The 12,553-nt window shown below is 40.7% G+C and overlaps 1 protein-coding gene across 1 annotated transcript in view; it reads left to right on the top strand.

The window, feature by feature from the left end:
• The first annotated feature begins 5,874 nt into the window (after positions 1-5,874).
• Positions 5,875-12,553, top strand: part of LOC133152301 (protein kinase C-binding protein NELL1-like) — a 78,913-nt gene continuing 72,234 nt past the window's right edge. Inside the window, exons 1-2 of the mRNA XM_061275814.1 lie at positions 5,875-6,007; positions 6,369-6,497. Coding sequence (XP_061131798.1) covers positions 5,953-6,007; positions 6,369-6,497 — 184 coding nt within the window. The 5' untranslated portion in view covers positions 5,875-5,952. The remainder of the gene's footprint in view (positions 6,008-6,368; positions 6,498-12,553) is intronic.

Raw genomic sequence — 12,553 nt, 5'->3', positions numbered from 1 at the left:
TCCAATAAATGTCTCCGCTCTGATGTATTCCTTCACCGCAGAGCATGGCACACGGGACTTTGCTCTTCTGTCGGCGGATGCCATGGCAACATCAATTTAACTGTGCATGTGGGTGACCTACCCACGTTGCAAACACTGACCAGCGTCATATACAATTTCTGCCAGCATTCCAGCTTTACACGCAGTGCCGGTAAGCATCGAATCAGAAGGAAATCAATTAAAAAGAAAATTCTATCGCGTTGTAATTACAGAAGACATTTGATGCCCGGACTTTGAAGCCTCTATTGCGGAGTTACCCCTTGAGATGAGTCATCTTCTTAGCTGTTATCACCAGCTCATTCTGTGAGGTTCACCTGTTCGCATTGTCCGCTCACCCAGAGCGGTGACAACACTCTAGTCACGCAACGATGGCCGTGGCCTTTTCCGGATCTCCATGCGAGAGGTCATTGCGCCTGTATTTATGAAAGGAGCGAAGCAAGTCTTCACGCCAATAATGACTCAGGCTACCTTGGTTGGCCAGACTTAAGCCAATCAGTCTTATATCCCAATAACGATAATTTAAAGTGGACTTTGGGAATTTGTTTGATAGCATAACTCGCTTGTGTCTCTAAATTGGTCGTTAAATCGGGAGCACTTGAATCACCTTGTGGGTGTCCAGTTAGAAAGCAAACATTGTTTTTTCTTGGGGTGTTATTATCCCAAGGCGGACACTGCATTCCCCACAAAGAACTCCTACGGAGAGAACGTGAAATATTTCAATTTAATTAAAATACTGCAGTGTTTTCTGACTAGTGGTATAAATATTTTTGGACGGGGAAGTTATTCTCACCTTGAATTGTAGTTAACCATGCAAAAATTCATCAGTATTCTCAAACTGATGTTTTATTATGATTATATATTTTCTTAAGGCTACAAAGACTAGACTTGTGTTTGTGTAATGAGCACAGTGTACTTAACTCTTCTCTGCTCCGCAGCCCCTGCCAGGAGACGCTCTTTCAGGACAATTTGTTTACAAGGCAGGACACAATTACCAAGCGCAACCACTTAGTACGGCCCGAGAAATATCAAAGCTAGTTTTTTAATCGCTGAAGCAAAGCAGACAATTATGCAAACACCTCTACTAAGAGTCCCACCATATCGCTCTTCTTATTTGCATACTATCAAGGGAAGTGTAGAGTGAAAGGTTAGTCGGGAGGAATGCGCTCAGGAGAAGAAGCCTTTATTAGTTCAGAGATGGCAGTTGAGAAGATCCAATTTTGTCTTTGTAAATTGTCCAGGCTGCTCTGTTGGGTGCATCATCACCGCACGGCAGTGTCGGCTTGAAATGGGGCAGATTAAAACTGTGTCGTTCTTCAGACCATTCACACAAGTGATCCTCCATAATGATCGAAAAATACAGAATAGAACATGAGCACATTTTACCAAAAGGTAGATTCATGCTCTCTGACATCAAACGTCATAACTAACGTATTTTCCGGACTACCAGTCCCAGTTTTTTCATAGTTTGGTCGTCGGTGCGATTGATACTCTGGAGCGATTTACGTGTGAAATTACATGATATCATTTCTCATGTTATTTTCACACTAAACCACAAGAGGGCGCTCTAGGCCTTGTGGAATAATTGGAACTGCAACTGACGATGAGTCTTATATATGTATTTTACTTCTTTATCATGCATTTTATGGCTGGTGTGACTTATAGAGAAAATACGGTACTCTATTATGTTTCCATGCTTAACTTGTCCACGTGTAGTGACGAAGTGATCGACTCATCATGGACATTCACAGTCTGACCTCTCTTAGTAACAAATGCAAACACACACACACATCTCAAGATATCGACTGACCTTCCTCCTAAATAGCACAGATTATTTCTGCTGCAATTACATATTCTCCCTCAGCTCTGATGGAAATCAATATTTCCTATGTCAAGTGACGATTTTTAGTCGATCTTGATCAAAATCTGTTTTTTTTTCCCATGACATAGAGTGTCAGTAGGTTCCACTTAGAATTGAGTCTGCCGATGGGTCACGCCCCTTTTTGACCACTCACAGCGACGAGACACAGAGAGAGAAAGGAAGGAAATGACAAATGACTTTTCGCTATGAGTGTATATTAGCACGAGCCATAAAAACGTAGGACATCCTCCTCGAGGAAGGCCACCGTTGCACCGACAGAGCCGTAACTTCTTTCACGGGCTGTCATTGATGAGTGAATATACTGTAGAAGTATCAAGTATCTTCTGAGATTTCTGCTGTCTGGTTTATTGTTATATCCGTGCTTATAGCGCTGAGTCATCATACATCGTTGAAGGGGAAACAAAGAAGAGAATAAGAGGCGTCGTGTCACCTTGATTTTCTGGATTTTGTCCAATCACAGATGAAAACAAGTTTTCTTTCTCAAAGTTTACCAGCAATGAAATTGTACCAATTTGCTTTTTAAAACGGTAATTTGTAATGTGAGTTAATTACTTATACATCCACATGCATGGTTGGGTCGATTAATTTTTTGATGTGTATCTAGTTTATCCATGCACACCAATCGAATTTTATTTCCTTAGCTTTTAAATGTATTTAATACTTTTGAAGCACCTTGTTTATGAAATGCGCTGCACAACCGAAGCTGCCTTGCATTGCCGACAGAAATATTTTCACTTGATGGAAATCCGTGTTTACGTGCGTGGGCAGTCATGGTCAAGTAGAAACCTGCGTGATAAACGAGAGTACAGAAAGAACATTGACGTTACATAGCAGTGAGAATCTCAAATATTTTCTCATGGCTTGATTATATTTAGTTTTGGAAATACTTCATTACACTGGCTCCATGCGATGGATGTCTTTAATAATTAATGTTGTCCAAACCGTTGGACCAGATTACGAAAACATCGGCAAACAAGCTCCCCTTATTACCGTTAGGCTGCTCATGTTTTATGCTTTTGTAATTGAGAGCGCAGAAGCGAAAATGAGCAGGTCTGTCACATGTAAATGAATGAGCTGCTCGGGGCCTGCCGCTGCCTTACGTCCATTTGTTATCACAAATCGGCTGTCAAAACGTGACTGCTGTGTTGAGAGAGTTGCAATACACAGGTCAGCAAAGACAAGCCAGTGCAGAAAAAGCAATTAGAGCAAGTTCAGCCACCCTGCATATTTGCCAGATAAGCTTCGAATCGTAGCGGCGCCAATGATAATAGCTTTCTCTGAAGTAGTCATTGCCAGTTGTTATTTTTTCAAATCCGTAATTGTGAAGGAACTCATAACGGCGAGAAGGGTGGAAAAAGCCAATTCGTCGAATTACAGCGCCCTGAAGTAAATGTTGTATTCAACGACAGATGGTCACCTATGATTATGTTTTAAAAAGATTCTCAACACGCTTGAACGAGCAAGTGCATTTTGCGAGGCGCTTTTCAGAAGGTTATGACTGAAAATAGGCCGTGTTTTGGAAACTTTTTTTTAAATCTCATCTCACCAAGCCCCCTAAAACGTTTCTTTCACCCTGCAATTGCCTTGTGGTTACAATTTTGGGAGGAAAAAAAAGCCAATCAAAAGGTTTTCCTTAGCAGTCTTCCCAATTGTGGCTGGAATGTAAGGGAAAATAAACGGCATGCTATTCCCTCCTCGAATGACATTCAGTCAGACGTCAATTGTGGCTGACAGCATAAATGTTATGCTTTCCCTCGAGTGTTGTAAAACGGCCAACTTGAGGTGGCCTAGATTTCTAATCCTCAAGATAGAGCAGACTCATTACCTACCACTCTCACTGTGGCTAATGGGGATGTGAATGAAGAATCGTTAAGACCTGGCATAAGCAGTTTGCTTTTTACGTTGGACTGTACGACAAGCACACTGGCAGCTAAGCAAGATGTTGCCTGATTAATAAATAAATAAATAAATAAATAAATAAATAAATAAATAAATAAATAAATAAATAAATAAATAAATACATAAATACATAAATAAATAAATAAATACATAAATACATAAATACATAAATACATAAATACATAAATACATAAATAAATACATAAATGAATACATAAATAAATACATAAATGAATCAATAAATGAACGGGAATGAATATAAATATATATATATATATACACAGTAGGGATGTACCGATGAATCAAAAATTGATTTAATAGATTTAAATTGTTTAAAATATCGGGGAAAAAAAAAATCGACTCACTCACCGTAACCACTCGTTTCGGCTGTAAACAAAGCGCATACATAAAAACTGGGCTGAAGTACTAATTCATCATCTTTAAAACGGGAGTAAACGGTAAAGTTAATCATGTTGAAAGTGTGTTTTGCTCTCCCTGCAGCCCTCCCCAAGTGTGTGTTCCCTTGCCCCAAATAAAACCACAAGAACCAAATCATGTTTTTGTCTTATAATAGTTTCGGTCTGTTGTGTGTTATGAATTTAATGAAAAGCAGTTATGATGTTTTATCTGCTTAGTTCAAATATACTAAACCAAATCCTCCTTCCATTCCTTTCCAGAATCGTTTCATATTTAAATGACATGTTCTCTGTTTCTCCGAGGTGCGCTAAATAGTTGTGACAAGCTGCAGACAGGTTGTGACAGTGAAACAATGACATGCCTTCACAACACTCTGAGAAATAAGCACTGGCTTATTTGCACTTATCACCATGTCTCATTAACTATATATTGGAAAAGACTTAATGACTAAACTAGCATCATCAAAGGGAATTGATAAACAACACATTTTCCTTAACCCTCCAATCTTTTTGTTTTGTTGTTCTGGATCAGTGGGGAGGCTTAGACGTCCTGCTCATTCCTTTGAAGGGATGGAAGAGTTGACAGCAATTCTAAGTAGACGTCACTGTCTATGTTGTAGAACATATTTTTTCACAGGTGGAACAAGCAATTCACTTTGTGTAACCACCACCATTATCATCAAGCAGACAGTGTTGGCCTTTCTCTTGCCAGTTGGGCTTGTTACAGGTAACCCGGACAACCTGACAATGTATACAAATTAGACGGTGGCAGGAGAAACGCCTGATTAATGGCTCTCTATGTGGACGAGCCCCGGTGGAATTAAAGGGAATGAGAGGGAAGCTGGTCGGGAAGCAAGTTGACTGTGTTAGATCCCTCATCGGCGCAAACGGCCATTTCTAACTTTGCCTGTCTGCAAAAATGCCCCAGAAAAGAAGATAAAATAAGCACAGACAAATACTAAATGATTATTAGGATAGTATCTAACTGATTCACTTAAAGTAGTAGCAAATAGATGTACACTTCTTTTTTGTTGGTGTGCTTGACTGTATTATTCTGCCTCCCAGTGGTTAAGGTGGGCACACCAGAATGAGCAGCACAATTAATTGAACTGCAGCATAAAATAAGAATGCACAAATCGTTTAATTCTTTACTTTTTGATTAATTAGGTTATTATGCTATGTATTTATAAATTATTATGATATATATATATTTTTAAACACACTGAGACATAATTCCATGAAAACGTTATTTCTTAGGGGAGAGATTCAATTTCAAGTCGAGTCATTTTCAAAAAACCTTCGGGACTGATATGATATTAAATTACCACTCGAAATCTGAATATTGCTCTCCCCACCTCCATGTTATTGGTTTTAAATATCACTTTATTAACCTCTAAAACTGGAACTTTGGAAGACGAGGGTGTGACGGAATTCTAATTTTACTCTTCACCTTGTTTCGCTTTTTGAGGTCAACTCCAATTCACTAAAGGCACAATTATAGTATTATTTTAGTGTTGGTGCAAGGAGAGCCTGTCCGGCTGGGCTGCAACACCTAAGTGCGATGCTTTTGTGTTTTTGCGGCAGCCCCTGCTCGCGTGTCGTGGACCATTCCTCAATTCTCACACATAGTCTGAGTGGGAGCAGCGCACACGGACCAAATAGGTGCTCGTGGATACAGCGAGACGCACGGCTCGGGACTCTACAGCGCAATTCCATCTCATGGATATGGATATTTCCGTGGCTTTATTATACCTTTTGCTTTTTTCCAAACCAGGTAAGACGATCGCACCTCGTTCATTAGGAGCGGAGTAAAAAATGGTGTCGTTTTTCCCTATACGCGTCAATTTTTCTTTTGCGCAAAAAGTGATATATTTAAATTAAAAAAAAAAAATACGGTCGCGTTTTGATTAAATCACCGTTTGCAAACTAAAGAGCCAAAAAGGACAACTCTATACGTGCGCTGCTGCTCAGGTGTGGGGCTGCAGAGCGTTTTCCACGCAACACTCCAATCTAAATGAAATGCGTTCAAATCGACTTTTAACGCAAGTGCAATTTAAGCCCAGCATCGTATGCGGCAGCGCTGATTCAATGTGTGCTCATTGTGATCAGCTCCTTTCTCTTCTTCTCTTCATCAGTTTTGGCTTTTGGCACAGATCAAGACTACCAAATTGATATAATCAATGAACTTGACTTGGCAAATGCTACCTATGGAATTACCCAAGTGGCCGGGCTTCACAATAGCAGCAAAGCCTTCGTTTTTCGAGGTAAGGCGACCGTAAAAGTTGGATCATCTTGTATGCTTTTGTGGTGATGTGCCCTCACAGGTGCATTCCCCTTCATACATCCTTGAGCACCTTCTCTAAAAATGACACACAAGTGGCACCAGAATCCTTCTGGTGCAAGAAAAGCATAACAGTACACTTATTTTTGTGATTTTAATAAAATTGAGGATGGTGAGAATTTTTTTTGCATAACTTGTGAATGAAAGGCTGAAAATGGATTGTGGGAAATGATGCTTAGAGCAAAAAAGGTCTATAAATGGCAACATTTAACTCAATATTGTCTTCCTTTCCACTTGCAATGAGATCTATAGTGTTAAATAAGGCTGTATGAGCTGCAATGATGGGATGCAGCGTGCGGCTCGAGATGTCCGAGGGCTCAAATGCGATAAAGCGATACGAAACAAAGTATGTCAAAAGGTTGACCCATTTGCTGTTGAAGCTGTCGTTGTAAGTCTTGTCAGTTGCAGATGCTTTTCCGAGCTCCTTCTGAACTTGTGCGTTGCCCTCAGCCTCAAGCAGATTGTAAAAGTAGAAGAATGAATTAAAAAAAAAAAGTAGTTGTGATTTAGGAGTGCTTTTTTTCCTCCCTCGACTCCTTCATTGTAGGAAAGCCAAATATGAAACTGGCATTTTGCATGTTTATTGATGTTGTAATTTCAAGCATGGCTTTGTGAGGCTCTCGTGGGAGGAGAATTGTTCAAATGCTGCTTCAAAGCCTGATCTGTTTGAGTTCAGGGATGGTGGCGCAAACACTGGTTGCTTGAGTCAAAAATCTGTAGCCTTGGATGTTGAGATGTGTGAGGAGAGGGAGGGAGGAAGAGAAAAAAGTGTGTGTGTGTTTGTGCGTGTGCACTTGAGTGTGTGCTCCTATCTTGGAATGAATGAATGCAGGATGCCGCACACCTAATTAGCCAAATATGAGGCAGAGCTGTCCAAGCTTGAGAAATGGAGGACGCCCAGCCCTCACAGTCCTGCTTTTTTTTTTTTCTTATCTAATATTTGTGACATGAACAAGCTTGCACACTCCTGCCAACCTGTTCTCCTTATGGTTTCCTGGTTACTCGTGTAGAGATACGCCAACGCATGAAACAGGATGGGAAACATTTGGCATGATTTTATTTCAACAAAATCCCCCACCAAGAAACAGCAAAAATTTTATTTTCTTAGTTATTATATTTTGGGTTGTATTTTACTAGCAGCTGTTGAAATGTTTGTGTGAAATAAATATCTTCTACTACAATATATCAATTTCAGCAGTATGCCAAAAAAAAGGCCACTAATAACTAAAATATGAATAATTTTGCTGTTTGTTTGTTCTTGCATATCCACAATTCATAATTTTAGCCATTTGTATATTTTGGTGGGGCAACCTGCTTTTATTGGCGCAAAAACTCACCTACTTGCTATTTTCATGCTCTGCCCAGTCAATAGGGAGGTTGCAGTCCATCTTGTGGACAATTCGAGAAGTTTTTGGGGGCGTGTCTATTACTTTTGGAAATTTGCTATCTGCGGCATGGCTTGGTTCATATGAAAGCACCATATCTCATATGTTTTTATTGCATTGAGATTGTTTGAAAACGAGTTTAAAGTCAACAAGTCGACTTCTGACTTGTGGGGTTCCTGTAGGTGGCGCTGTCGTGCAACTCGCACGTACATCTGCCCGCCTTCAATTGTAGCTGTCATCAGGCAGTGGCTAGCTCAGACTTTTAAAAATGGAGTCAGTCCATAATTATTAAGCATCTGTTAGGAACTGTGCAAGGGTCTGCGGGGGCGGAGTGACAGAATATCCGTGATCTGATCATTTATGCATGCTGGATGTAATCATGTTGTGTTCTGAGGTGGAGAGCATATTTGATCTGTTTGAACACATGAATTGTGAAAGAGCATGTACACTTTGTAATGTCGTTGAAGGAGCTCTCGGAAGAGGCAATCAAGCTTTTCAGTAAGTGTCCAAAAGAGTGTGGGGGAGGCAGAACGAGAGCGAGAGAGAGAGACTAGTGGGCAGAAGCTTTGCAAAAATAATCATCCCAGCATGTCTTTATCTCATCTCTCCATCACATCATTTCCCGTCCCAAGATTATTGCACCACTGCGCATAATGAAAGCTACTTTAGGATAGGCAGCTGAGCAAAAACCATGACTAAAAGCTCTTTATCTCCACGTGCGATCCGACCTTTTGATGAACAAAAAAAATAAATAAAATGCTAATTTGCTCCTGCTGGGTACTAATAATCAGCAACAAAACACAACTTGATATTTGCATAAGTGCTCTTAACATGGTGTGGACACACAATCCGGATTCTGATTGTTTACAAGTACAAAATAGCTACATATGATTTGAAAATGATTTCTACATCCAGACGTCGGTAAATCAGAAACATCACGGTTGTTGCCTTCCCACGGAATATATGTTGAGAATCTCTGCAGCATGTTGCGGCAATGTCAAATAGCACCACAGAGGAAATCACGGACTCACCCAGATGGTGCTGACACCATTTTAGAAAAACATCACATTTAAAGTGTGAGTCAGGCTGGGGGGGGGGGGGGGGGGGGGCGACGGCAGGTCCCCGCTGCCAATATTCAGCTGACAATTTTGCAGCGAGACGCTAACCCAAATCCACAAACATTGAGGTGCGAGCATTAAAAATGATGCAAGCCGAGTTGCGCAAGCCCAACTACCGTTCTTTTCCATGTATAATGCGCAGAATTTAACTAATTTATTGTCCTAAAATCTGGGGTGCGCATTATACATGGGTACATTTGTTTTTTGTTTTTTAAATCCGGATATCATACGGAGGGCGCCATTACAGATGCGCTTTCTTCTCTGCTGTTGACTTCAAACACGCTCCATACGAACACAATGCTCTCGTATCAGACGCTTGCTCGATCACCTGCTCGTTTGCTGTCACAATGTACCCCACACAAATCCGAAACATTTCTTCGCTATCGAGTATGCTAGTTCATGCGCAGTGATACTGACCGGCAGAATAACATCCGGTTGTTCCCAAAGATGATCTTTTTTCCGAAATAATTTTACGTTCACGGACTTAAGTAGGAGTCAAAATTTGGGTGCGTATTATACATGGGTACAGGCTTTTTTCCAGCATCAACATGCCGTTTTTAGGGTGCGTATTATACATGGGGGCGCATTATACATGGAAAAAAACGGTAAACTGAATACTGGCGGCAGCACCAGGACTGAGCTATTCTCATGGCGACAGTAATTAATTAATAAAAAAAATACGCATCTCTTTTGACACTATTATAGTGTGGAGTTGAAACTGTTAAGTATACATTTATGAACGTTTGACTGACAAAGCCGCTAATGAGTTTGCCAGCTAATCTTAATTAAAATACAATTACTTCAACAGGACTTTCCACATTATTAAGCAAGTCACATTTTTTATTAATCAGGAAGGTGGGGGGGGGGGGACCAAGCATCTTCTTGCTAATGAAAAACAGAATTGCTCAACATATGGCAAAGGGATGAAACTATTTTTTTTACTGGTAAATCATTTGTGGGACTCTGAAACAAAACGTTTGATGTATTAAGGAAAGTTCCTGCAAGGCATTTGTTTTTTCTTTTTTCTTTTTTAAGAGAGCAGCTGCTAAAATGTCACTTTTTTTTCTCTCCTGTAGATTAGGCAAAGACACTTATTTTCTGTTATACCCCCCCAGGAAATATAAACAATTTCACACCCCCTGCAACTCTCCTCGGAGACTATAAATAACATCGTTTCTCTATCAAATTGTAATAAATCCACTTTTGGATCTCCTAATTAACACGTTCTCACGTTTTCATGGAAACCTTTGCTTTTTTAGTTCAAAAAGTTGATGAGGAGTGATGTCATTGGCTGCATATGCCACTTGAGAATGTTTAACTCATCCAGTGCCATTGACGGTTATAGACGTCAAAGATATGAACTGGTTTGGCAGTGAATGAGTTAAGGGTGACAAATTGTCACAAATTGGTTGTTAATCACACTTCTCAAATAATCACTACTTTTAGCCAGCCAGCCAGCCAGCCAGCCAGCCAGCCGTTAATCTAAAAGTCCTGATGATTACAATGTCTGCAAAGCGTGGCTAAAAATAGCCACGGTTTTCACCGGGTATTTTTGTTTTTGTTTCATCCTTCCTCCGTTGCTTCTTTCCCACTTGCCGTGGGATCAAATGGATGTTGGCGACATCTCAACGCTCTACTCTAATGGGGAAGAAAAAGCAAACGAATGGCGAAGCCAGGTGGGAAGATAAAAAAAGGGGAATACAACTCAACATGAAATAGTCAAGTTCAACATAAAGCACAGAACGTTCAAAATCACATCCTATATGTCTCCTTTTCATCTCTGTACAGAACAAAAACACCCCCATCTTATATGCGCTCAAGGTAAATATTTTCATATTTGTGTCAGTCAATCAGAGGAATGTTTTGCTCCTTTCAACACGTTTGTGTGTGGCCTAAATTGAAGCTTGGAAAAAACGGCAATTGAAAGCGCTCACTGCTTCTAATGTAGTAAAAATAGACCTGTGGCGTTTGGAGTCACAAGTCAACTATGACTGAAAAGTGAATTATCATTATCATTAAAAATTTGCAAAGAAGTGATTTTTTTTTCAGGAGGCTGTGAGCAATTCATAGGCTGCGTCCGTGTAGCTAAGCGATGTTACCACAATAAAGTCTTTACAGTGGCACCAAAAGCAATGAAGGTTATCAAACCTTTCATCTTTTATGTATGAGCTTCCTGGCTGTCCTACTGCTGCGGGATAAGGCGAGACACCGGTCCCACCTCACAGGGACCTCCATGGAATCTGAATTATTCATCCTACATGAAGGGGATAGCTCTTAAAGGCACAGACGACGGTGTCTCTGTTACGTCCTTGCTGTCCAATTTTTTGCCATAATTCTCTCTCTCTCTCTTTCTCTCTCTCGCTCTCTCTCGTTCTCTCTCTCTCTTTCTCTCTCTCTTTTTCTCTCTCTTTTTCTCTCACTCTCTCTCCCCATCTCTCAATCTCTCATTCATCCCTTCATCCATGTCTCCCTCCCTCCCTCCCTCTCTATCTCCCTCCCTCCCTCTCTCTCTCTCTCTCTCTCTCTCTCTCTCTCTCCCTCTCTCTCTCTCTCTCTCTCTCTCCCCATCTCTCAATCTCTCATCCATCCCTTCATCCATCCCTTCATCCATCCCTTTATCCATGTCTCCATCCATTCATCTCTCTCTCTCTTGCTCCCTCCCTCTCTCTCTCTCTCCCTCCCTCTCTCTCTCTCTCTCTCTCTCCCCATCTCTCAATCTTTCATCCATCCCTTCATCCATCCCTTCATCCATGTCTCCATCCATTCATCTCTCTCTCTCTTGCTCTCTCTCTCTTGCTCTCTCTTTCTCACTCTCTCTTGCTCTCTCTTGCTCTCTTGCTCTCTCTCTTTCTCTCTCTTGCTCTCTCTTGCTCTCTCTCTTTCTCTCGCTCTTTCTCTTGCTCTCTCTCTTTCTCTTTCTCTCTCTCTATCTGTCACTCTATCTCTCAATCTCTCCATCCATCTCTCCATCTATCTCTCCATTTCTGTCTCCCCATCTCAAATTTTAGTTCATCTTGTTGCTTGTTTTGCTGTAAATTGATCATCTCAGTGGTTGGCAGCTTGAAGGCAGAAGGTGCGATATCCAACTTTTGTACTCAGGATTAAACTTGCATCACACTGACGCATAGAGGAAGCATATCACTGTGTGTGTGTGTGTGTGTGTGTGTGTGTGTGTGTGTGGCAACACCTTACAGAAACAGTGTGGGAGGTTTTCATGTTGAAAGTGTGGAAATACTTGCCTTTCAAGGCTGAAGAAATTTTTTCCCAAATTGAAGTGCTGAAGCGTTGTTGGTACGTAAAGCATCTAGAGGAGCTCACATATCCTTGACTGTGAAAAAGAGAAAAAGGGAATGATAGACTGTGTTATACTGAAACTGTGGACATATTGTACGTGTTGTAAATATCTTGGGGACAAAATGTATATATATTTTCAGTTTGCAGCTACACTTCCAAATCATTTATTCTCCATTGGCATC

This window comes from Syngnathus typhle, linkage group LG4 (assembly GCF_033458585.1).
Source record: "Syngnathus typhle isolate RoL2023-S1 ecotype Sweden linkage group LG4, RoL_Styp_1.0, whole genome shotgun sequence".
Lineage (NCBI taxonomy): Eukaryota > Metazoa > Chordata > Actinopteri > Syngnathiformes > Syngnathidae > Syngnathus > Syngnathus typhle.
This window is presented reverse-complemented; position numbering and strand designations above follow the sequence as displayed.